Source organism: Gopherus evgoodei, chromosome 1 (assembly GCF_007399415.2).
Source record: "Gopherus evgoodei ecotype Sinaloan lineage chromosome 1, rGopEvg1_v1.p, whole genome shotgun sequence".
Lineage (NCBI taxonomy): Eukaryota > Metazoa > Chordata > Testudines > Testudinidae > Gopherus > Gopherus evgoodei.
This window is the reverse complement of record NC_044322.1, coordinates 117,404,289-117,431,280: the sequence shown is the minus strand read 5'-3', so window position 1 is coordinate 117,431,280 and position 26,992 is coordinate 117,404,289. Positions and strand designations below refer to the sequence as shown.

General features: G+C 45.1%; 1 protein-coding gene across 1 annotated transcript in view; it reads right to left on the bottom strand.

Moving 5' to 3' along the window:
- RFX8 (RFX family member 8, lacking RFX DNA binding domain) overlaps positions 1-26,992 on the bottom strand; it is a 52,709-nt gene that overhangs the window by 9,587 nt on the left and 16,130 nt on the right. The window contains exons 5-10 of the mRNA XM_030570129.1: positions 17,306-17,369; positions 5,676-5,786; positions 5,512-5,589; positions 4,662-4,775; positions 3,817-3,967; positions 1,420-1,478 (exon numbers count right to left, since the gene is read on the bottom strand). Coding sequence (XP_030425989.1) covers positions 1,420-1,478; positions 3,817-3,967; positions 4,662-4,775; positions 5,512-5,589; positions 5,676-5,786; positions 17,306-17,369 — 577 coding nt within the window. The remainder of the gene's footprint in view (positions 1-1,419; positions 1,479-3,816; positions 3,968-4,661; positions 4,776-5,511; positions 5,590-5,675; positions 5,787-17,305; positions 17,370-26,992) is intronic.

Here is a 26,992-nt window from a genome sequence, read left to right as displayed (position 1 = left end):
GTGAAGAGGTGGGTAGTAATTACCACTGGTATTTTGGCTCACCTTTGTTAGTCTGCATATTGGAGACGCCACCCATTTCCCTCCTCCTCCCTGCCCACTCCATGCCTATCTGCTTGGGGTAGAGTAAGCAAATGTGCAGTACTCTTTATCCCTCCAAATCTAGACCCAATGTAAAGGTAGCTCATGCAAAGGAGGGGAGAGAAGTGCAGCCCACCTTGCAGTCTAGCCATAAATAAATACAATTTGTTATAAAATATACAACACACTAGTTATGAGGTTAAAAAGCCAGCTCCTTGCTGAAGTTTTTCTTGTCATTTTATTTAGGAAGAATAGCACTGTGGGGCCAACAAGGAGTGGGAGACACACACTGTCATTGATCTTATACAGGGGTCGGCAACCTCTGACACACAGCTCACCAGGGTAAGCACCCTGGTGGGCTGGGCCAGTTTGTTTACCTGCCATGCCCCAGGCCATTGGGGGTGTCGGGAAGCTGCGGCCAGCACATCCCTCTCCCGTGCTGCTTTCTGCCACTCCCATTGGCCTGGGACGGCGAACCGCGGCCAGTGGGAGCCGCGATTGGCTGAACCTGCCGACGCGGCAGGTAAACAAACTGGCCCGTCCTGCCAGGGTGCTTACCCTGGCAAGCCACGTGCCAAAGATTGCTGACCCCTGATCTTATATTTCCAGTTTTAGACCAAGATCATCCCTCCCGTGACAAAACCCCATCGAAGGTGACCCTGAGGAGGAAAGATGAGTGAAAGCAAGCTTGCAGAGATCCTTGCTGATTGTCCTATTGGGGATGGAGTGGTGAGGATGGCCTAGCCCAGTGGAAAAGGGCACAGGCATGTCTCCACACCTGACTGATCCCCTTGGATCCATGCAAAGGCTTTGTGTCTCTGAAACAGTTTGAACTCTATCTTGAACTCCTCCTCCTCAGCTCCCTGCTAGTGTGGCTTCATTACAGCTGTGGTACCAGAAATTGCCCCACGCATGATGGCTTCAGCACCCTGAAATGGCGGGAGGGGGAGTACTAAATGCAACCTATTATGTAACAACTTCAGGCTGTATCATCTCCTGGGATTTGAGGGAGGACAATGTGCAGCCACCATCCTGTACAAGTTTGGCTAGTCTCCACTGATTCCCCCAGCATGGATCCTGACTTTATTTGAGAGGCTTCTGCAGGATCCAGAGTGGTAAACAGTGCAAAAGAGAGTGCTCTCCGTGTGTGGACTTAGGAGGCATGATTTGTCTGCCAATCATGGCTTGTAACAATGCACAAACATAAGAAATGTTTTGTTATTATATTATAAAAAGAGTGTGTAAAATACATAACGAAAAATTAGGTCAGGCTTATTACGTGGGAGGTGTTCAAGCCTTGTGCTTTATGGGTTCTGGTTTTAAAAAGTACATAAAACATACCTTTGCCATATTAGAAAGATACGTCTTTCTTCTTAGTCTTTTTACAAACACAGTAACTTCTGTTAAGGAGGAAGAGGCAGGTGTTTCTTATCATTGACATTTTAAATTCTAAAGCACATTTATGAAGACAGATTTTATTATAATTTAGAAAATGGCCCCTGAGGGAGCAATGTGAAAGGCTGAGGGCTTAATCCTGCAAGGTATTTAGTGCCTTGACTTCAAAGACAGTTGAGGTACTCAGCATCTTGTAGGATTCAGCCCTATCATTCTAAAGCTTGCAGTTAGCAGACAATCGGGTCTGTCCCTATAAAATTGGGACATTTGGTCACCCTACTAGGAGCTGTGAGGGAATGGAGCATGCTCAGTGAGAGATTTTAGCTGATGATCTCTTGTAAATCTAGTAAGCATGTGCAAACTGAAATTTTTCAAAGATCATAACTTGGCCAAATTTGGGCTGATTTTCACAGGGACAGCATAAGGCACATCCCTGACACAAAACCTCCTCTTCCCTCTTGGTCAAATTTCAAGGCACGATGAGGGTGCTAGAGTATTTCAGAGATCTACCTCTACTCCAGACATGTCTCCTTCTGTCCAAATTAAAATCTCAGCCTGTCTCTCAGACATCATCTTGTGGATGTCTAGCCATCAGCCATCAAGCTCAACATGGCAAAAAAGAGCTCCTAATCTTCTACCCAAACCCTTCCCATTATCTCCTTTCTCAATCACTGGCAACATGACCATCTTCTCTGCCACTCAGTCCAGTAATTTGGGTGTTACCTTCAACTCAGACCTCTTCCTATGTCCTCACATCCAGGCTATGTCTAAGTCTTGCAGATTCTTTCTGCATAATACCTCTAAGATACAGCCTTTTGTATCCATCCACACAGCTAAAACTCATGTCCAAGCTCTCATCATCTTGCATCTCAATTACTGCAACATCATCTTCCCTTGCCCTTGCTATTCATTCAGAAGCTGCTGCAAAGATTATTCTCCTAGACTTTGACTATGTCACCCCTCTCTTTGCATCCCTTCACTGGCTCCCTCTCCACTATCTTATCAAACATACACCATTTCTCTTCACTTTCAAGGCCCTTCATGACCTATCTCCACCCTACCTAACATCTCTCATTCAGTAATGAAAAGTTGACTCCCACTCTGATCATCCCATGGTGTCAGCCATCATCACCCACTTCTTAAAATTTTCTAACAAACACCTATATGCTTTCTGCCATGCTGCCCCTCATGCTTGGGAGAAGTTCCCTATAAACATCCACAGAGCAACCTCATTATCCACCTTCAAAATCCTCCTTAAAACTGTACTTTGCTGTAAGGCCTACAAAAAATTGACAACAGTTAGGCTGCCAGTGTGCTGAGACCACTGCTTATCATGCTGGATGTTTCCTTGTACTGCCCCATCTGTCTGTCTGTATCCATCTGTTGTCTTTGGTCTTAGATTGCAAGCTCTTTGGGGCAGATATTGTCTTTTTGTTCCGTGTTTGTACAGCATGTAGCACAGTGGGGCTCTGGTACATGTCTGGCCTCCCAGGTGCTATGATGTTGATGATGATGATGACTGATAATAATTAATAATAAAGAAAGAAAATGCTTCAGATTTTTTAACATGGACAAAACAACATATTTTCTCCTAACCTTGTTCTCATAAATGACTGAACTGTTCCCCGTGAAATTTTCCAAGAAAATTCAGTTGTAGGCAGTCACCTAGCATGGAAAATTTCAACCCAAATTTTTAAAGTTTAGCAAAGTTATAAGAAACTGAATACAGGGTTTCATAATGGGAAGTGTTGGGCAACCTTAATAATAGAGGATGCTACCAACTCTGCATATAATTTCATAAATGAATAGGAATTTTGAAGTTTGTTACAGCTTACAAAATGGTATCACTATTTATCTGTTGTTTGTAAAGTTGCACTCAGTAATTTAGTTTGTTTACCAAAATGCTGGTGATGTACTATAGCTTTAAGATAGACCTTGCTGTCAGATTCAGATATTTCTAACTATGATCTACCGTCTCTGCACATTATTCATAATCATTGACAATGCCAAAGAGACCATGCCAAGGCACAGATTTTACAAAAAGTTTTATAAACACTCGTACTTAGCATGGTTTAGCATTGACTGGACATAATTTGGTTAAAACTGTTTTTACAAATTGTTTGAGACTACTTATTTTTGGTTGTAACCAAATTAATCCCAGTCCTCAGAGGTATAAAAATCATACCACCTGAAAGTTTTTAAAATCATATTTAAAAATGGTTTAATAACAGTCTTCTTTGCATTGTAGGTGGAGCTTAAAAATAGATTTGTTATAAAGTTTTGAACAATTTCTATCCATCCATCTATCCATCCACTTATAATTTCTCTATTACTGATGCATACCTTTGATTTTGGACATTCGTAGTAAGAGTGGAAAATCTTCCAAAACAGTAAGCAGCCAGAGCTTAACATTTTTACTGAACAATCTGACTGACTTCAAATATTGTATAGTGACATCTTCCAGGAAGTCATCAAGCAGAATGCTCTCCATTTCCTGAAACAGAGGTTCATAGGGAAACTACATTATTTTTGGCTTGCTACAGATGCTTCTAGAATCATAAGACAAAATTATATTTATGGCCTAAATCTGCATAATACTAGGAGCCTGTTCCTACTTCCACTAAAGTCAATGGCAAAACTCCCATTGATTTTAATGGCAGTAGGAACAGATTCTAATTATAGAAGCCTAAATATCATTTCTTTATTTAGTTATCAAACATTATTATAATGGCCAGTTTCAGGTAAAAGGTAAATTCTTATGAATGAAGAACTATATGTTTCAATATGAAAGTTTCACTAAAAGTATATACTGCTGTCAAAGGAACAACATAGGTTTGGTGTTTTTTTTAAATGGCACCAATCCAATGTTCATTCTTCATCAGTCACATGCAACCTCATGTTAAAATAGCCCAAGGTCATAAAAGCAAATTCCACTGATGTAGGCTGGATCTTTTAAAGGAGCCTATGGAAATTCAGTGAGAGCTGGGTGTCAAACTCCAATGGGCTCATCCAAAAACCTCAGCCATACAGTTTCAACATAGAGTACAAAGAACAGACTTAAGATTCAGGTGGTATTTCTGGGTACAGATGCATAACAAACAACTGTGAATCTGTCTCAAATAGAATTACTGAAAAGATGTGAACAAATAGCAAAATAATTGCAATAAACAAATCTGTGTCTACAGTACCTTGAATAGCTGTCTATCATAGCATTTAAACAGTTGGCATATATCTGGCAGTGACATAAACATTATTGTTTCAGGCTGCAAGGACTTCCAGAATGAAGTGATAAGGTTTTCCACCTATTGCACAAATTCCTTGGTTAATTTTCATTACATTTGCACTTGTGGAATGCTAAACTGAATGCAAACAACACAGCACTCCCCAGTGCAGCAGAGAGAGGAGCTCTGATGGAGCTGATAGTGGTTCCTTTGTTCTCTTCCTGGCTCCATCCTAGCCCTAGTTCAGGCCCAGGTTAGAGCAGCCTGGGGGAGCCAGTTAAACCTTAAAAGGAAGAATCAAAATTGAAGAAAAAAGAAGAAAAGAAGCAGTAGCGTAAATATGGCTCCAGATATGGGGATAACTGGCTGAATATGAACTAGGCCTTTCTCAAGAACAGTTCTGTAAATCACCCCCACAACCAAACCATGTTTAAACACAAATCAGCCAAAAACTAAGGCAAAGTTTGGTAGATAGAAATCTTGTTCTCCTTATAGTGTTCTCAGATCCACCAAGCATTTTTTCCTCTTTCAGAAATCAGCATCTGTCCTTTGAAAAGTATTTAAATTCAAACTCATTTTAAATTCAATGGGAGTTAGGCCCTAAATAGTTTGTCCTTTGGAACATGTAAGTATATTATGTTAATAAAGTATTCCAGAATGATTTAACTGAGTGCTCATTTTGCATATAAATAATCATCACCTGACATAAAGAAAGTGAACTACATGGAAATAATTTTGTTATTGCAATCAGTTTTTGTCATCTAAATAAATCACCAATATTCATATTTACAGATATGTTGTTAAAACAATGGCATACCCTGTCAAGTTCTTTGTTCCTCAAGCTCTGTAAAACATCTTGACAGTAGTTACAATACTCATCAGCTAGCAATGCAACCTAGAGAATGCAAACAAAAAAGAGTCTGCAAAATAATCACACAGGCCAAGAGCTAATTTTCTTGATTACTGAATGGCTAAACTTACTATTTTATATGAGTGTGTCTTTCCTAACTCTTGCTCCCAAGAAGAAAATCTCTTGAATTCAGGCAAAGGGGATCCAAATTTGTCCTTCTCTGTCTGCAAACTGATACCAGACTGGAAACAATTTAAAGGCTTGCTTTTTTAAACAATCACTTTGTTAGATTTTTAAATTTAAACAATAAAATGTTAATAAAAGAACACACGTATCTTACTAACATTTCACATTATATTAAAGGCACTCAGGTCCAGATTTATCAAGGTATTTAGGCATTGCTGTGCTCAGCATCACAACACCTAACAGATTTAGGAGCCTGAATACCTTCAACAGTCAAAAGGATTTAGATTCCCCAGTGACTAAATTCCTTCTGAAAATAAGACTTGGGCTCCTAAACCAGTTAGGTATTGTGACACTGAGCAAAGTAACATCTACATACTTTTAAAAATCTGGGCCTTAGTGTGTTTATATGTTATATAAACAGTATTGTCAAAGCAACTCATCTATTTCTCCATGGGAATTCTTGTCCCAATACCTATTGTGACAGATGTGAAACCTTAGAAGTGCATGGAACTCAGGAACCTCTTAGTGCCAACCAGCAAGAAGGTGCAGAGGAATTACAGAGATCACTGAGACCTGACACGTACATTCTAGCTCACAGAAGTGTGTCATGTAAGGTCTCAAATAAAAGCCAGTGTCACACTGGTCATCAATAATTTTGGGAATTGTATATGTATATGTAAGGAGCTGAAAATATGTTCTTAAAGTCTACATAAAAATAGTGGTCACCAGCAAAGGTGAAAAAACAGGTTTTCTGTCAGACAAGAGATGTATACCCATGCATCTGTGTACATGTAAATAGAATATCGTCTCATTCACAATGGGTCTCTGTCATAAACAGATGGTTAAGGGTTAATGTCTCTTTTACCTGTAAAAGGTTAAGAAGCTCAGTAAATCTGGCTGACACCTGACCAGAGGACCAATAGGGGGACAAGATACTTTCAAATCTTGGTGGAGGGAAGTCTTTGTTTGTGCTTTTTGTTTGGTTCGTTGTTCGCTCTCAGGACTGAGAGGGGCGGGACATCCTTCCAGGCTTTCCCTATCTTTCTGAATCAGTCTTTCAGGTTTCAAAATTGTAAGTAATAGCCAGGTAAGACGGATTAGTCTTATGTTTGTTTTTCTTAACTTGTAAATGTGTCTTTTTGCTGGAAGGATTTTTACCTCTGTTTGCTGTAACTTCGAATCTAAGGCTGGGGGGCGGAGGGGCGTCCCTCTAGTCTATATGAATCTGAGTACCCTGTAAAGCATTTTCCATCCTGATTTTACAGAGATAACTTTTACTTTTTTTCTTTAATTAAAAGCTTTCTTTTTAAGAACCTGATTGATTTTTCCTTGTTTTAAGATCCAATGAGTTTGGATCGGTGTGAAGCCTCTCAAGGCAACCCAGGGAGGGAAAAGTCTGGGGGGGAAAAGAAGAGGGATGATTAATTCCTATTTGTTTTAAGATCCAAGGAGTTTGGCTCTGTGTGAAGCCTCTCAAGGCAACTCAGGGAGGGGAAAGTCTGGGGGGAAAAGGAGGGGGATGGTTAATTTCTCCTTGTTTTAAGACCTAAGGGGTTTGGGTCTGGGTTCCCCAGGGAAGGTTTTGGGGGAACAGAAAGTGTGCCAGACACTAAATTCTGGCTGGTGGCAGCATACCAGATTTAAGCTAGTAATTAAGCTTAAAAGTGTTCATGCAGGTCCCCACTTTTTGTACCCTAAAGTTCAAAGTGAGGGAAAAAACCTTGACAGTCTCCCATCACCAGTCTGAACTAAATGCAAATGAAGGATTATGGGGACTTCAGAAAGAAATTGATAGGAAGAGAAAAACAGCAGTGGGAGAGAACCTTATCTGGTGGTACAGATCACAGGTTTTCTGGAGTATATATGGGGAGTGTGATGGGGTACACAAGTCTTGCACTGGACAAGGGGTTAAGGAGCTGCTCTGGGATCAACCAGCCCTACCCTGCCAGACCTGCAAGAGATTCACAGACTGGACGAGGAATCAGGGCTGCCCAGAGGATTCAGGGGGCCTGGGGTCTTCAGCAGTGGGGGGCCCCCTCTTTGGTGGTATTTCGGCGGCAGGGAGTCCTTCCGCTCCAGGACCCGCCGCTGAAATGCCCCGAACACCCCGCTGCTGAATTGCCACCGAAGACACAGAGCTGAAGCTCCGGGGGCCCAGGCCCCGCGAGAGTTTTCTGGGGCCCCTGGAGTGAGTGAAGGACCCTGCTCCAGGGGACCCAAAAAACTCTTGTGGGGGCCCCTGCGGGGCCTGGGGCAAATTGCCCCACTTGTCCCCCCCTCTGGGCAGCCCTGCGAGGAATTAATAGGGAGCAGAACAGCTCACTTGGAGGCAGGCCAGGGAAGAAAAGGACCTTCATCACCTTGCAGCTTCTGAAGAAAGGACTGAGGGGAGGCAGGATGTCTCCCATCCACAGCTGCCTGAAGGTCCCTCCCTGAGGCAAGAGAGGACCGGCTTCTGATAGACCCTGAGAGGGAGGCATTTCCCCCTCTCACCTATTACTAATCCCATTGATTTGTGTTGATTCCCTGTATTTGGCCTGAAGAGGTGAGACTTGGAACTGACCTGGTCAGAGGCCAAGGCATGAGAAGAGAGGAAGAGAGTTACCATGCCACGCCTGGCAGCGAAGAGGTGCCAGCTGGTGAGCTGACCTCCTTCATGCTTTCTTGTAGAGATGCCGAACTTTGGACAATAGTGGGGTGGCAGGGAATGGTCCAGGGAGGGCAGCCTTAAAGCGCTCATGAGTGTCAGACCTTTTTACTGCCGTCAGAGGCCCTGTGCTGGAGTCTGGTGGAGTGGCAAGGCCTGGGCTCCCCTAACAAAACCTTCTTTGCAGGTCAAGGGGCCTAAGTCTCTGACTACTAGGCCCACGACTGAAGATCATTACAGGGGGACACCCTTCACTGAGGAAGTAAAAGGACAATGATTTTGCTTTATGATAAAGGGGTCTCAGCTAGGCTTGGCTGAAAACATTGGGGAGAATTTTGGGTGAGATAAGCTTCTTTAGACAAGAGTAACCTGTTAAAGTTTAATTTCCAGAAAGTTTATGATTTTGTTTGATACGTAACCATTTATTTCCAATATTCTTACTCATTATTACTTGAGCAGCAGCATAGGAGTCAGCAAATAGCTGAAAATAAGGGATTTTGAATGGCAATCTGTTAGCGGAGAAGAGATGCAGACCCCAGGACCGGCCTGGGACCAAATGGCACCTCAGGTGAGGATCGTCTTCAGCACCCTCTTTCCCCACCATTTGTTACATTTTTGAATACCTGCCCTGGCTCCTGAGCCCAGTGCCCCCAAGCCCAGCACCTCAGGAGTTTGCCTGGATCACCTGCCCCTAAATCCAGTTCTTGAGAGTTTGTTTGTTTGCTTGCTTTTTGCTTGCTGTTTTGTTTTTTGTTTGTTTGTTTTCAGTTTGCAGAGGCTTGTAGATGGCAGTGTGCTGTGAAAGAAGCAGAGCCTTTGACCACAGCAGAGCCCTGATTAGGGGGCCTATAAAGGCAGCCAAGCAGCCAGCCATGAGCATAGAAGCAAAGGCCCAGAAGTCAGCAAACAGAGCTGAACACAGAAGAGTAGGAGTTTGGGTGAGGTAGTAAGTGGTGGTCTTTTTATTTTGTGTGTTGTGTGTTTTGGGGGGGGGGAATGGGGTTTGTGGGGTTTTTTTGGGTTGGATTTGTTTTTTTTGTTTTCCTTGACAGAAGCTTAGGAGGGAAGGATATGATAGTGACAGAGGTAGCAGTGGTAGTGACCGAAGAAATGGAAGAGACAATGAAGATGACTGGAATGTGGAAGCTGTGTGATGTACATTATCCTGGAGAGGGTACCCAAAGAGTGCTTTGCTTGTATGAAGGGCCACCTGATAAAGCTGATGGAAGAGAAGAGCTAAGGTTGGAGACACAGACAAAAACAATGGTTGAGTTTCAACTGGAATTCGAGAAGAGAATGAAGGGAAGGCAAGAGGAGGCTGAAGGGAAAATTCAAGATTCACAGATGCAAGCTGGATTAGAGAACTGTGAGGGTAGACTGCTGAATGAGGAAAGTGGCCAATGAAAGCATGGGACTATGGAAAGATCAGCTAGTGAAGGAGAAATAGAGCTCAGGAACAGGTTTGCTGAGTTGTACAATGAAGAGCACAGCAGGTTGCAACAGAAGGTGGGAGGGCAAAGAAGAAGAGAAGAGCGGCTAGTCCTACAAGAAGAGGGGAACAGTAAATACAGATTGTCAGGGTTTGGAGCCCCAGAAGGATAGCGGACAACTCGCAGAAGATTGCAAGGAAGAGCAAAAAATAAGAGGACTTGCAGCCAGAAAGAACAGAATGAGGAATACCAGAGAATCACAACAATAGGAGACTCCCTATTAAGAAGAACAGACAGGCCTGTCACCAGAGATGATCTGGAAAACGGAAGGGTGTGCTGTCAACTGGGACCTAAAACATGGGATGTGGATCTGGGGCTGAAGAGAATCCTAATGAGAGCAGGGAAGAATCCACTGTCCTTCATATGAGAACAACTGATACCACTAGAGTCTTGATGGAACGCATCAAGAGAGATTATGCCAGGCTGGGTAAGACACTTTAAGAAATGGAGTCTTGGATGATCTTGAGTGGGATTCTACCTGTCCCTAGAGGAGAATGAAGGTGAGACAACAATATGATGATCAACCATTACAATGATAGCCAGGCAGTGGTGCTATAAGGAGGGCTTTGGGGTATTTGATCACTGGAAAGCATTCATGGACAGAGGACTATTCTCATGGGATGGACTCCACCTGAGTAGGGAGGGAAACAGACTTCTGGGATAGAGGCTGGCACAACTGATCAAAAGAACTTTCAAACTAGGTATCTGGAGGAGACAGCTGGGATTCATGTATTCTCCACACCTGATTGTAATACTGAATGGAGGAAACGCAAGTAAGAAAGGATATAGCAATGGAGAAAGGAACAACAGACGTAGGATAATGGACATCAAGAGGAAAGATAGTGCCGATACCAATGATAGGTCAGGTAGGTGATACTGACAGTATAATGACTGTACCATGGGGGAGCTGCGTAGGGCACCAAAATGGCTAGGGATGGCCCTGTGTGCAGTGATGCAGAATTCCCCCATGAGTAATAGGCCTAACAACAAGAATTTTTGCTATAGGCTGGGGATATATCAGTTGGAAGTGACAGCAGGAGAAAGACCTGTATGTATTGGTTGATGTCAGGATGACTATGATCTGCCACCGTGATGTGGCTGTGAAAAAGGTTAATGAGTCCTAGGATGCATCAGGTGAGGTATTTCCAGAAGAGACAAGGAAGTGTTAATACCATTATACAAGGCACTAGTGAGACCTAATCTGGAATACTGCATGCAATTCTGGTCTCCCATGTTTAAGGATTAATTCAAACTAGTGCAGAGAAGGGCTACTCGGAAGATCAGAGGAATGGAAAACCTGCCTTATGAGTGGAGACTCAAGGAGCTTGGCTTGTTCAGCCAAGCCAAATGAAAGCTGAGGGGATATATGATTGCTCTCTAAAATACAGTGGAGGGATAAATACCAGGGAGGGAGAGAAGTTAAAGTTGAGCACCAAAACTGACACAAGAACAAATGGATATAAACTGGCCATGAACAAGTTTAGACTTGAAATTAGATGAAAGTTTCTAAACATCAGAGGAGTGAAGTTCTAGAACGGCCTTCTAAGAGGAGCAGTGGGGGTAAAAACCCTAACTTGTTTCTTGATAAGTTTATGAAGGGGATGGTATGATGAGGTTGCCTACAATGACATGTGGCCCATCTGCGACTGCTAATAGCAAACATCCTCACTGGCCAGAGAGGGGACACAAAACAGGGAGGACTCTGAGTTACTATGGAGAATTCTTTCCCAGGAGTCTGGCTAGTGGGTCTACCTATAAGCTCAGGATCTAATTAAGCAGCAAAGAGTCCTGTGGCACCTTATAGACTACAGACGTATTGGAGCATGAGCTTTCGTGGGTGAATACTCACTTAATTGATCACCATATTCTGTGTTGGGAAGGAATTTTTCCCCAGGTCAGATTAGCAGAAACCCTATTTTGGTTTTTTTTGCCTTCCTCTGCAGCATGGGGCCTGGGTCACTTGCAGACTTAAACTGGAGTCAATGGTGGGTTCTCTGTAACTTGAAATCTTTAAATCATGATTTGAGGACTTGGGTGAGGTTCTGCGGTCTGCAATGTGCAGGATGTCAGACTAGATGATCATGATGGTCCTTTCTGATCTTACAGTCTATAACAGTGTATAGAATCTTTATTCTTTAATAATAAACTTATTCTTGTTTTCACTATAAATACATCTAAGTGCTGGGGTTAGGTAAAGTGATGATTCTATGTTGACTCTTTAAAGCTGGTGTGTACTGTTCCTTTGGAAACAGCTGGCCTGGTAATTGTGTGTGTGTTCAGTGGGTAAAGGGCTAGACACTGCAGGGAACACTTGGAGGATGCAGTGGCTGGTGGTGCCTGTCACTCCCTGCAGAGAGTGAGCAAGGCCCTCAGAGGCCTGACAGGTAGGAAGTGCTTGTGATGCCAGAGGCTATTGGTTTCAGGGAGCTGATCCACAGCAGGCAAACACAAAACTGCTTCATGTTAAGGTCAGGTGGCAGTGAGGTGCCTCACAACCTTGGGTATCCCCAAGGAGTATCATAGTGCAGAAGCTTCAAAGAATATTTTATTGAGATGTGCCGGATATTATATGCACATGGGTTCTTCATAGATTATTATATCTATAAATTCTATATATAGCTCTGTGCAGGGCCGTCCTTAGGATTTATGGGGCCCTACGCAGTATTATTAAACTGGTGCCCCTGTGCCGGATGGCAGCCCAAGCTCACAGGCTTGTGGGGGAGGGGGAGGAGGGACTTGACAGCAAAGGATAATGAGTTGCCCGGCCTCCCTCATGGTGGCAGAGAGTCACAGTTCCCCGCAGAGACTTCCATGCCCTTTCCCTCATGCAGAATGGACATGAAAAAAGTACCTAATTAAAAGCACTAAAATTTGGGAATAAAAAATGTCAGTCACAGGTTTTTTGATATGCCCTGAAGTTTGTCAGAGATTTATTTGCAAAAACTTCATAGTAAGGGTGAGTCAGCTGTCCAGCTGAATACAACATTACATATAATGGAATACATGATGCAGCTCTTCTCTGTTTTACATTTTCTTATTCAGTATTTCTAAATTGAATTTATATTTTAAATGTACTCAAATCTTAAGCCAGCATTCCAGATTACTACATATTTAACTCACTGAAACAAAGACATTCTTTTAAATTAATCAGAGAGGTTTAGTGTGTTCATAACAATGTTCATTGCTTTTAGAAAAAGGGAACAGTAATTTACTTTGTGTGATCTCCATAACAAGAGACATGGTTATGAAATTTCGCCAACTTTAAAAAATATGTTTCCAAAGATTTTAGGTATAACAAGGATTTGTCTTACTAAGGTACTGATTTTGCTGGAGGGTTCTTTTAAAACTAGTTCGTCGGATAGTCAGAAGTAAAGAAAGGGAAACTCTTTGTCCAGCTATCTGGAAGGGAAGGACTGTTGTCCCTTTAAGGGCTCTCTTCAGTGGGGAGTGGGGGGAGAGGTGGTGAAGGGATGGACAGAAAGGACAGGAAGACTTGGAAGCACTTTTTTTTTTAACTATAGTAATTAAAATGTGTATTTTAGATAAGGGAGGTCTTTTGAAGGATTTATTTAAAAAACTGTATGTCTGAAGATCCACGCATTTAAGGTTAAAGATGATTGTGCATCTAAAACTCTATGCAAGCATTTTTTAGAAATGTGATTTTATAATCTTCACCAGCTCACTAATGAAATATTTTTAAAGCAAATTTTAAACTAAGGTCCTGTAGACTGACATGTTCTGTGTAAATATTACATTAATGCACAACTGTTTTTGTCAGTAAAGTCAGAAACTGGCAGTATAAAAATTTATTTGGGCATAAGCTTTCGTGGACATCTGATGAAATGGGTTCTAGTCCACAAAAGCTTATGCCCAAATAATTTGTTAGTCTTTGAGGTGACACAAGGACTCGTCCTTGTTTTTGCTGATACAGACTAACAGGACTACTACTCTGAAACCTGTCAGTATATACCTTGGGGTTGGCAAATGCCTGTTAAATGGCTTTATTACCCCTTGAATGTCTCTTTAACAGTTTCAATGTTGTGCTAATAGGTCTGGCAGGCTGGAGGTTTTTTCACTTTTAACTATTAGATTCCCTCCCAAGGAAGACTCACCAGGCTAGAGCAGCCATCTGTGGGAGCCTGCAGGAAGGGTCAGAACAGGGATAGGAAAACAAGAGGGTGGACACTAAGACCCAGTGGTGCCCCAAATTTTCAGGTGCCCTACCGCGCTGCCTATGTTGCCTGTGCCTAAGGACGGCCCTGGCTCTGTGAGCTAGGGGATTCAATTCTGGCTCCATAGGAGAGGATCACAGATCTTCCTACAGGAACTTAAATCACTGGAGGGTATCACAGGGTAGCTGGTTTCTGTGGATGGACTAAGCCCAGCTCCCCTGGACCAGAACAAGTAAACCCAGTCCAGCCAGTTAAAGAGGGCTGGGCTCTCCCTGGGTCTATGAAGGATTTGTTAGTGGGGAACTAGGGGAGATTGATTGAGACACGTTTTGCCCTGGGGAGGGGAGGCCCACACTGAAGTGGAGTTAGAGCCTGAGGTGGGTCCCTGGTACAAGGGGCCAGGGGCTGTGGGAAGCATCTCTGCGCCTGTTGCTCCGAAAAGAGAGCAGAGCTGGTTGAGACTGGGAAGCTGCCAGGCACTGGAATGCCAAAGACCCCTGGGAAGGGTGGCCCTGAAGCCTGGGGCAAAGGATTGAGTTAAAAGACTGATTTCTGTTTGTTTTCTATCTCTGTTAAGGAAATAAACTTCCTTGATGAAGACTGAGCATGGCAGTGCATGTTTTGGAGCTGGGGAGAAGCTGATGGGGTATTTAATGCATACATAAACAACTATGCAGAAGTAACACCCCCTGGAGGGAACTGCATATGCAAGTTTTGACCAGTTTCAAGAGGCCCAGCAGGCAAAGAATGGAGAATTGGATAAGGAAGCAGCCTGAGCCCTGAGTAGACTGGGGCAGCCGGGGGATGGGCGGGGGTGAGAGTGAGGGAGGGTGAGGGGACTTGGGGGACGACATCCTTCCTCACTCAATCCATGAATAGACATGAGATTTTAATCAAGAGGGCAAAACCCTGCTGGAAGGGTCTACATATAGAAGATGAGTGACACCTGGTAAGCTTGGCATGTATGTAGACCAAGGGTTGGCAACCTCTGGCACGTAGCTCACCAGGGTAAGCACCCTGGCCGGATGGGCCAGTTTGTTTACCTGCCGCGTCAGCAGGTTCGGCCCATCACGGCTCCCACTGGCTGGAGTTCGCCGTCCCAGGCCAATGTGGGCTGCGGGAAGCGGTGCAGGCTGAGGGATGTGCTAGCCACGGCTTCCCGCCACCCCCGATGGCCTGGGATGGCAAACCGCGGCCAGTGGGAGCCGTGATCGGCCGAACCTGCTGACACGGCAGGTAAACAAACTGGCCCGGCCCACCAGGGTGCTTACCCTGGCGAGCCACGTGCCAGAGGTTGCCGACCCCTGATGTAGACTGTTTATTCATTTATGATACATTTTCTCTGTAATGCTTTTGTCCTAAATAAATATACTGTGCTCTGTGAAAGTTGGATGATCACTGGTAAACCCTGTCAGAGCCCTGGGAGAGAGCAGAGCAGGCACTGCATAATTTCAGACTGCTGGGGTAAGTACAGTGGATTGTATCGGAATTTCAACCCTAAAACTCTGGTCTGAGGGGCAAGGAATGCAGGTTGCCACCCATAGATAGGTGATGGCTAGAGGCAGCTAAACCTGGAACTGTGACACCTCACTATTCACTGGATGGTAGGGGTGTGTAAAAGGAACAGGGATGGGCTGGCTAGAAATCCAGAGCCTAAAGAATATACATTTCTTTTCACAGAACGTATTTAGTGATATGTGTATCCTATGTACCTTTTCTATGGTACATGTCTACACTGCAATGTAAATCCAGGGTTAGTGGGACTCGAGTCAGCTGACCTGTGTTAGGGAACCCTGGGCTTGAGCATCTACACTGTATTTAAACTCTATGTTAAGACTTTTCTAACCTATGCTGAAACCTAGGACTCTGGGGTCCACACTGCAATGCGCATACCCAAGTAAAAGTAACTATATCCCAGAGTCCCTACTGCTCCCACCTCACCCAAATGTGTCTGCTCTACCCTAGGACTATAGCGCACTGTGAGAAAACTTTACTGTCCACCCTGCACATTACCAGGAAGCATCTTGCTTTGCAAAAGCTTGATCGGTTCACTCTCCATTGCAAACCCAGGAGGTTCTGGGACAGTGGGCTTACAGATCGGTGATCAGAACAGAATGGTTTAATGCCGACCTGAGATGCTGCTGTTTGCCAAGGGAGTTAGAGTGAGGGCTTTCATTTTCAGTAGAGTGGATTGCAGATTGTTGGGATACAGAGGACTAAGGAAATTGTCACATGGAACTGTAGGATACTTCTGGACCTGAGTCAAGCAGGGCTGTAGCTACACTGCAGAGCAATAGGGTTTGGACCCTGGGTCCCGGCTTGACTCGAGCGTGGACTTTCCAGCCCTGCAGGGTCCAGGACCCTAATCTGAGTTAGCTCAATCGCAGTGTCGACACAAGTGGGGTTAGCCTTGTACCTGGGCTTGCACTACAGTGTAGACATACTAACACAAATTTCATAATAATGACATTCTAAATAATCTTAAGTATAGCTGGCTCTGCTGCTGAGGTCACTGGATATAATATTGTCCTGTGTCTGCACGTTTTTCATCTGTTATCATTGCATACACTTGTAATACACTCATTGCTATATCCGAGTGCTCTACAAAAATAAGAGATACATCCACACTCCTCCTTTCCCTCAGTTTAATCAGGGTTCTTATATTGGTCACATCCTGTTGGCAGACTACCAAGAATTCCAATGTCAAGACAACTCCCTGCAGTGTTATTTCAGAATCATCTGTACTAGTAGAAAACAACTCCCTGCAGTGTTATTTCAGAATCATCTGCACTAGTAGGTGAGCTTCACATCAGACCCTAATGGTAGAAAGGGTCCTTTTTTTTTTTTTTTTAATCCTTTGGCAATACTTGAATTCTTGTTATGCCAGTACAGTCTCCTTGAACGGTACTATTCTGGCTCAGCAGCCCGATATTTCGTGGAAATGAGTCTACAAGTGTGGGCCTGCACAGGGAAGTCCATGTCCTACTGACACCGATAGACATAACCTGGGCTCTGATAGCCACAGCTTCCACACTAAGCCTAGCTAATGATTTGGGCAGACAGTGAGGTGACCAAAAATATTTAACCAGTAAGTAAGCAAAAAAAAAAAGTAACCAGCTAATGAGCCTATGCACAGAGACAAACTACTTTAAAGGGTATTATGGGCAGGCTGCATTTCACTAAGACATAACGTGTGACAGTTTTAGCTCATTAAATCGTTATTGATCTCTCAGTTTTGTAGTAAATCCACTTTATTTGATACTCACCGTTCCTTTTCTGTAGCCGTTGCTCTCATAATTTCCTGCATCCTCAGAACTGGAACCATCCCCACTGTGGTGGAATACACATAACATATAAAGCCAATTTTAAAAACTGTTGGCTTCTTAGGTCTTTAGTATGAAAATGATCTCTACTTAGCTAGGTTATCTGACTAGGACTGACATAACCATTTGTGTAATAATAATAATTAAAAAAAAAACCCTCTCCCTCTTGCCACACCATCCCATGACTTTTAGTTTATTCATTGATTTTCTAAATGGGTTGATCTCTCAGATCTTAATTAAAAAATCATTATGCAAATAAAATCAACAAAAAGACCATTTTAAAATGCAAAGGTGGGTGATTAGATTTTTTCAGCTTCCTGTGCCAAATTCATTATTTCACATTAGTGGATGCAACTCCATTGAAACAAACACACTAAAAAAGTACACACATGTAAATAATGAAAGGGGCCCATTTTACCATCTTGATGACTTTGACTGTACATCCCATCCCTTCCTCCCCGCTTTATGGTCAATTTAGATTGTAAATTGTTCAGAGTGGGAACTGGATCTTCAGCTTTGTAATGCATCTGAGGTGTCCCACAAGGCTCAGCCCTAGTCCATCCTACTCAATATTTATATGAACAAATTGAGGAAGTTTGTTTGACAACATAGATTGAAATGCCAGGAATGTGCAGAAAATATGCAGCTCTACCTGTTTTACAGCCACTGTAAACAACACCATCTCCCAGCTCTCTCTGTGGTTGGCTGGCTGAAGCTGATCACAGACAAGAGAGATGTAATACTGACAGGAAGAGGGAAGCATTTTGAAGAACTTTCATAGCTTTGCGTCCTTTTGGATTCCTCAGTGTTTTTGGAGCATAGTCACGGTTGTGTAAAAAGTACACTTCCACTTATGGCTGCCCAGAAGCTGTGTTAGGACTGTCCAGACCCCATGATGGTGATTCATGCATTTGTGACCTCAAGATTTGCTTACTGCAACTCATTGTGTGTAGGGAGAAAGCCACCCACCCTGAAATAACTCAAACCACAGAAAATGCAGCAGCATATCTACTTAGGGCCAGGGGTGGCTCTAGGCATTTTGCAGCCCCAAGCACGGTGGCTTGCCTGCGGAGGGTCCGCTGGTCCCGTGGATTCGTCGGACCTCCCGCAGGCACTCCTGCGGGAGGTCCACCGAGCTGCGGGACCAACGGACCCTCCGCAGGCATGCCGCCGAAGGCAGCCTGCCTGCCGCCCTTGCGGTGACCAGCAGAGCGCCCCCCGTGCCTTGCCGCCCCAAGCACGTGCTTGACGTTGTTGCAGGAGGGGCAACATTTGGGGTTCGTTTGCCCGGTGTGCGTATCCCCAATGACCACACCGGAGTGGAGAAGCAAGTTTATTTGATTTCAAATAAGGCACAGGGAGATATCAATCTCGAATCCTGCACGAATCACTATCCGTTGCCATGTCTTATATACCTTACTTGTTTACAAAGATGTTCACAGGTGCTACAATTCATCATTTACAATTCATTAACTATATCCTTAACCCATACTACTGACCCCCCCCTTTGATCGATTACATCTTGTACCATAAACAAAAGAACAAAAGAAAATGATAAATGATTACATATACTCATGCTAGCTAGCAGGCCTGAGAATGTAAACTTCTGACTCCACGCCATATTGCCAGTCACCTGGAGCTTTCCCCCCACCCCAACAATCCCCCCTTTGAGAATACTCAAAGGCCTTCCGTTGAGTTTTCTCATATTCATTACTTAGAACAAGGTTGAAAGGTAGGCCACCTGATGTTGGCAGCGAGACTGCCCTAAGGGGGTACATTTCTGTTGGCTGATGGAGGGCAGAAAGACAACTTTTACAGCAAGGCACTTCTATTTGCAGACCACAGCAGAAGAACAAACCAATTGCTATCACCACTAGCAGGGAGGTAAAAATGCTTTTGAGCCACCCAAACCAATTACCGAAACCCCAAGAACTCCACCAATCATTGTCACTATTTTGCGTTATGTGAGTGACAATGTCATGCAACTTAGCCAGTCTATTTTCAATACTTTGGCTGTGATCAGAAAGGTTAAAGCAACAGAGACCCTTAAATTCCTCACAGCCATGATTATGCCTTAAGAGGAGGTAGTCTATTGCAGCGCAATTTTGGAGTACCCCTTCTCGGACCCCTGTGAGTTCCGAGGCCAAGTCAGAGATTAAAGTGGAAGTTAGGTTAATGGACTTGGCGAGGGCACAGGCCACTTTAGCAAGCTGGAGTTCTGCATCTAAGGCCAGGCCTGGGACTCCGACCAATGAAGTAGCAAGGTCTATGGCCTGAGATTTAGACACCAAATTTACCTTAGAATCACAGGTTTCATCCAGAAGCAGGCCACGCCGAGCCCTCCGGGCTCGGGTAGGTCCAGGTGTCTTTAAAACTAGAGCATGACCAGGTACAACCCCCATGGTTAATCGTCCGAGAGAACAAGGGCCTCCCGAACTGTTAGCTGGGACATAGGTAAATGCGGTTAGTCCGCAGAGCAAAAACCACCCACGGGGAAGGTATAAGTGTGCATAAAAATAAGAAGTCGGGGTTGGGGAAACAGAACAATTCATCTCATGGTTGGTTAAATTAGTACCAACCTTCTGTGCCCCTACAATAGTAAAACAAGAAGTAACATTTGAGGACACGGCCATTAGCCTAATCTGAAAACGATGCTGGTTTGTATAGGGCTTAGGACTTGCGACAGAACCAAACTGAGACAGATGCCCAGCTGTCAATTTAATATTGAAACCAGCAAGTTCAGTATATTTGTGAATTTCTTGCAAGGGCATAGCCACCCCCCACAAAACAAGTAGTAAATACAGACCCTAAAGTGTAACCACTCCCTACACAAAAGTGGGAAGAATTAGAGGCTGTGACAGCTAAAAGGGCCCACCAATTATTTTCCAGGGAGCGGAAGGATAAAGGGGCCAGCTGTCCCGAAACAGTAAACACCCATACAAGTATTAAAAACATGGCCAAATTAGAGTTATTTGCGTTTAAATAATAACTTGAGTCCCAAATCTTCCGATGCTCCGGTCCCAGTAGGCTGAACCGTCCACTGCTCGGGGTCTGGATTCTGCGGTGGAAGTACAGCTTTTAGTCGGGAGTAGTGAATCCAGCTTTTGTGTCCCTCTACTTTAGCTGCCGTGTCAGACACCAGTAAGACGAGATAGGGTCCTTTCCACTTTTCCAGGAGGTGTTTGTCCTTCCAGGTACAGACGAGAACGAAGTCACCAGGCTGTAGGGAATGGACAGGTGCATCCAAAGGGAGTGGCTGAGAGTCCTTAACGTACGGTTGCCTGGAGACATACTTCTAGTCCCACTGCTGCTATTAATAAATCATCAACATACTGCAGGAGAAGGATTTTGTTCTCATTTTCCCATTCTTCCAAGTCCTGAGATAAAGCTTGACTGAAGAGAGTGGGGGAGTTCTTAAATCCTTGTGCCAGCACCGTCCAACACAGCTGCCTTTTATTCCTGTTTGCGTCTTCCCATTCAAAGAAGAAAATTTCCTGGGACTGGGAGTCCACCGGAATCGTGAAGAAGGCATCCTTTAAATCAAGAACTGAGAAACATGAATACTGTCCTCCCACAGAGGCTAGCAGCAGGTGGGGAACGGACAGAGAAAAGCGATTGCAGCAGTAGCGAGGTCTCAGCCTATGCATAAAAATACCTGGCAGTCATCCCAGTCAGGTTTATGACTAACCAGACAGCCTTCAAAAACTGAGATAAATCGGGAGGGGTTGGTTGAGAATTCCCCTGCCTGCGCTTTGAAAGCTGCTAGATCCACAGGATTAAAAGGAACGTGAGAGTACACCTGCATAGTGGTTACGTCCTGAGTAGCCGTAGCATCGCGAGCGATTCAGGTTTCAATAATTAAAGGGTACAAACCTGTGGAGGGCTCAATTGGCGGGGCTGAGGGGACTTTGTCACCATACGGTGGCGATGCTGTGGCCGAATGTGACCCCGCTCCTGCTATTACAGTAAATAATGAGTTTTGAACATTTTCACAACTTTTTCCTAAGCCTGTTGGAATCAAATTACACTGCTTCAAAATATCTGTTCTGTTCCATAATGACATAAATATCTGACCATACATATGCTCATTCCATTTACCAGTTCTCTGACAAAATAAAAGAAGTTGGAGGATCGTATTATAATTAATCGAACCCTCCGGTGGCCACCGTTCCTGATCCTCCAGCTGATATTGAGGCCAGTCTATGGTACAATATCTTTTTAGTTTACCTTTAGTTAGTGGATCCATTCCAAAGATTTTCCAATTACCCAGAATGCATTCTAAAGGCGTGCACGCTACCTTATCCTGTGACTGTCCCTGTCCCATTTCCTTACAGGGAGACCCTGTGTGTCCCCAGGTACCTAACAGGTGACAGATTAAACCTTTTAACTTATATCCTACCTTATCCCCGAGACCGGTTCCTCACCGTCGCTTGGGACCAAAGCTTCTCCACCTTCTGGGGCGTTGCACCATTGTGCCTCCCAGGGTCGACCGTACCAGACTTCGCCGAGGCCCCCGCTGAAAGCACCAGTGCGCGCTGGACATCAGCGACTGTCACAAGCCGTCAGCCACCGGAGAGGTCCGGGCAAGGCTAATTTTCAGCCTCAGACCTCCTGGCTGGCTCGCCAAAGCTGTTGCGGGGGGGGCAACAGTTGGGGTTCGTTTGCCCGGTGTGCGTATCCCCAATGACCACACCGGAGTGGAGAAGCAAGTTTATTTGATTTCAAATAAGGAACAGGGAGATATCAATCTCAAATCCTGCACGAATCACTATCCGTTGCCATGTCTTATATACCTTACTTGTTTACAAAGATGTTCACAGGTGCTACAATTCATCATTTACAATTCATTAACTACCGGATCTTTTAATTAACTATATCCTTAACCCATACTACTGACCCCCCCCCTTTGATCGATTACATCTTGTACCATAAACAAAAGAACAAAAGAAAATGATAAATGATTACATATACTCATGCTAGCTAGCAGGCCTGAGAATGTAAACTTCTGACCCCACGCCATATTGCCAGTCACTTGGAGCTTTTCTCCCCACCCCCAACAGCATGCTGGGGCCTGGAGCCGCCCCTGCTTAGGGCATATTAGTCACTCACTACAGAGACTATACCAATTTACTACGTCATTATAGCTGTGCCAGCATAGCCCCGTAGTGTAGCTGCAGCCTACTTTGATGGAAGGGTTTTTCTGTCAGTTTAGGAAAACTCCTCCCCAAACAAAATTATCTGAGGGATGGTCTACAATGGGAACTTACATCAGAATATCTAAGTCTCTTGGGCATATGAAAAATCCACACCCCTAAAGTAGTGTTGCCAATTTTGGTTGGACACATTCCTGGAGGTTTCATCACATAACAATCTTAATTAAATATTAATCTTTAATTACTGGAGCCTCCAGGTCAATCTTGGATTGGCAACTCTACCTGAGAGACATAGCTATGCCACTATAACCCCTGGAGTAGACAGCATTAGGTCAACAGAGGAATTCTTCCATTGATCTAGCTACCATCTCCTGAGGAAGTGGATTACCTACACCAAGAGGAGCCCTCCCATTGGCCTAGGTAGTGTATACTGAAGCGGTAGAGCAGCAGCTGCAGCTGTGCCACTGTAGTGCAGTGGATGGCACTCGACCTTTTCAGACCACTTCCAGGAGTCTAATTTGTCTTGCGTACCTCGAAGTTATACCTCACTTTAAAAAAACATTTGTTTACAAAATCAGGCATAAAAATATAAAAGTGTCACAGCACACTATTCGTGCTAAATTGCTTACTTTCTCATGTTCACTATATAATTATAAAATAAATTAATTGGGATATAAATATTGTACTTACATTTCAGTGCATAGTTCATAGAGCAGTATAGAGTCATTGTACGAAATTTTAGTTTGTACTGACTTTGCTAGTGATTTTTATGTAGCCTATTGTAAAACTAGGCAAATATCTAGATGAGTTGGTGTACCCCCTGGAAGACCTCTGTGTACCCCAGGGCTATGCGTACCCCTGGTTGAGAACCGCTGCTGTAGTGGTTTAAGTATAAACAGACCCTAAGGCCTTGGCTACAATGGAGAGTTGCAGCGCTGCTGGTGGCTTTACAGCACTGCAACTTAGTCACTGACCACACTTGCAAGGCACATACAGCGCTGTATCTCCCTGGATCTCGTCTGCCTGGGGAATAACGACTGCAGCGTTGGTGATACAGTGCTGCTCCACCAGTGTGGCCACCAAAAGCACTGTTATTGGCCTCCAGAGGTATTCGGAGGTATCCCAGAATGCCTGCTCAGCCACTCTGCTCATCAGTTGAAACTCTACTGCCCTGGCCTCAGGTGACCCGCCCTTTAAATGCCCCGGGAATTTTAAAAATCCCCTTCCTGTTTGCTCACCCAGGTGTGGAGTGTAATCAGTGAATCTTTCCAGGTGACCATGCCTCCCTGCACCAAACGAGCCCCAGCATGGAGCAATGGCGAGTTGCTGGACCTCATCAGTGTTTGGGGGTAGGAAGCTGTGCAGTCCCAGCTGCGCTCCAGCTGTAGGAATTACAATACCTATGGGCAGATATCAAGGGCCATGCTGGAAAGGGGTCATGACCGGGACATGGTACAGTGCAGGATTAAAGTGAAGGAGTTGTGGAGTGCCTATTGCAAAGCCCGTGAGGGAAACTGCCTCTCCGGTGCTGCCCCCAAGACCTGCCGTTTTTACAAAGAGCTGGACGCGATACTTGGGGGTGACCCCACCGCCAATCCGAGGACCATGATGGACACTTCAGAGCGGGGGGGGGGAGGGAGGTGGAGGCGGAGGAGTGGTGGGGAGGAGGAAACTGAGAGTGAGGGTACTGGGGTGGGAGGAGACATCCCAGAGTCCCAGGAGGCATGCAGCCAGGAGCTCTTCTCAAGCCAGGAGGAAGGCAGCCAGTTGCAGCAGCTGGTACTTGGTGAAGGACAAGCAGAGGAGCGGGTTCCCGGTAAGCGGCTTTTATTTTCAGGATGGAAATGTTTTGGGAGAGGAGGGAGGGTTAGGGCTGCATGCACGCATGCCTAGATGTGGACTAGCCCATTGATGTGGTGTATCAGGTTGCGGTAATCGGCCTCGGTAATCTCTTCAAAAGTTTCAGCCAGAGCGTGGGCAATGCACTTGCGCAAGTTTATAGGGAGAGCTACTGCGGTCCTTGTCCCAGTCAGGCTAACGCGTCTGCGCCGCTGCGCCACGAGGGCTGGGTGGACCATTCCTGCACACAGGCAAGCTGCATAGGGGCCAGGGCGGAATCCGCATTGCTGTAGAAGACTCTCCCGCTCTTCCCAGGTGACCCGCAGCAGCGAAATATCTTCCAGGATTAACTCCTGTGGGAAATGTTGGGAGAGTGTTCAGTGTAGGTGCCCCCGGCAGCTGTTTGCTTTCCCCAACGCACAGAAACCCCAGCACAGCCCTGAAGCAATCAGTCCCCCTTACTCACCATTTTGGGGCTCCTGTGGGTTATGTGCGCTCTGTTTGGTATGGGAAAATTATGCTAAAGTGAAGACTGTGAACTCCTTCACTGTGTGGGTATAACTGTTTGAGATATAAACAATGCTGCCTCTGTTAACTGTTGCCTTTTTTTCCTTCCACCAGCGACCTTGAGTTCTCAGCTGCCCGTGTTAACAGCAGCTCAAAGACTCCAAAACCTGCGGAAGAAGCCACGAAAAAGCAAAGACGACCTGCTGCAAACAGTTATGGATCACTCTGCCAGAGAGAATAAAAAACTGCAGGACTGGAGGGAAAGGGAAAGCAGGATCTGCCAGAGAAACATAGCAGCCGGGAAGAAAAGCACAAAGCAGCTGATAAGCATCCTGGCGCGCCAAATGGACTGTATCCAGGCGCTCGTAGCCATGCTGGCAGAGCACTACTGCACCGTCCCCCCCCCCACCGTCCCAAAGCTCTTTCCCTTGTGCCCTAATGTCAGTTCCAAACCCCATTCCCCAGCATCAAGGTTCCTACCTCCACCAGCTGCCTCCAACGCCTGTACGTTCACCAACCAGCCCTGAGAACTACGACCCTTACCCTCTGCACTCAACCCCCATCACCATGCAGTATAGGCATCCTGAAGTGCAGCAGTCATTGCACAGCACTCCAGACAGGACATATTCACACCTGTGACTGTACAGTTCCCCACCACACCCGCCTGCCTTTTAGGTTCCCAAAATGTTGTGTGTCTGTCAATAAAGTTATTTTCTTTTCAATAAATGAATTCTTGGCTTTGAAAACAGTCTTTATTATTGCAGAAAGTCAAAGATACCTTAGCCCAGGAAAGAAACAGGCATTGCAAATCAGCTTAGGAAAAACAGATTCCTACTAACATTGTAACCACTGCACTGCACTCCCGTGCAAGGCACCAAACATTACTGTTGGTTTTCAGCCTCAAATTCCTCCCTCAAGGCATCCCTGATCCTTGAAGCCCTGTGCTGGACCTGTCTAGTAGACCTGCTCTCTGGCTGTGCAAATTCAGCCCCCAGGCACTGAACCTCAGAGGTCCATGCCTGACTGAATGTTTCACTCTTCCCTTCACAAATATTATGGAGGGTACAGCACGCGGATATAACCGCAGGGATGCTGCTTTCCCCCAAGTCTAGCTTCCCATACAGAGATCTCCAGAGCCCTTTTAAACAGCCAAAAGCACATTCCATAGTCATTCGGCACCAGCTCAGCCTGTAGTTGAACCTGTCCTTGCTCCTGTCAAGCTTCCCTGTATACGGTTTCATGAGCCAAGGCATTAATGGGTAAGCGGGGTCTCCAAGGATCACAATGGGCATTTCAACATCCCCTACTGTGATCTTCCGGTCTGGGAAAAAAGTCCCTGCCTGCAGCTTCCTGAACAGGCCAATGTTCCGAAAGATGTTTACATCATGCACCTTTCCAGGCCAGTCTGTGTTAATGTCAGTGAAACGCCCACGGTGATCCACAAGCGCCTGGAGAACCATGGAGAAATACCCCTTCCGATTAACGTACTCGTATGCTAGGTGAGGTGGTGCCAGAATAGGAATATGCGTCCCATCTATCGCCCCTCCACAGTTAGGGAAACCCATTTGTGCAAAGCCATCCACAATGTCCTGCACGTTCCCCAGAGTCAAGGTTCTTCTTAGCAGGATGCGATTAATGGCCCTGCAAACTTGCATCAAAATGACTCCAACGGTCGACTTTCCCACTCCAAACTGGTTCCCGACTGATCGGTAGCTGCCTGGAGTTGCCAGCTTCCAGACTGCAATAGCCACCCGCTTCTCCACCGGCAGGGCAGCTCTCAATCTCGTGTCCTTGCGCCGCAGGGTGCGGGCGAACTCAGCACACAGTCCCATGAAAGTGGCTTTTCTCATCCAAAAGCTCCTCAGCCACTGCTCGTCATCCCAGACTTCCATGACGATGTGATCCCACCACTCAGTGCTTGTTTCCCGAGCCCAAAAGCAGTGTTCCACTGTGCTGAGCATTTCCATGAAAGCCACAAGCAATGTCGTGTTGTACGCAACTCGCAATCATCGTCGGACTCCTCATCACTTTGGAGCTTAAGGAATAGCTCAACTGCCAAACGTGATGTGCTGGCGACACTCGTCAGTAAAGTCCTCAGCAGTTTGGACTCCATTTCCCACAGAAATCGCGC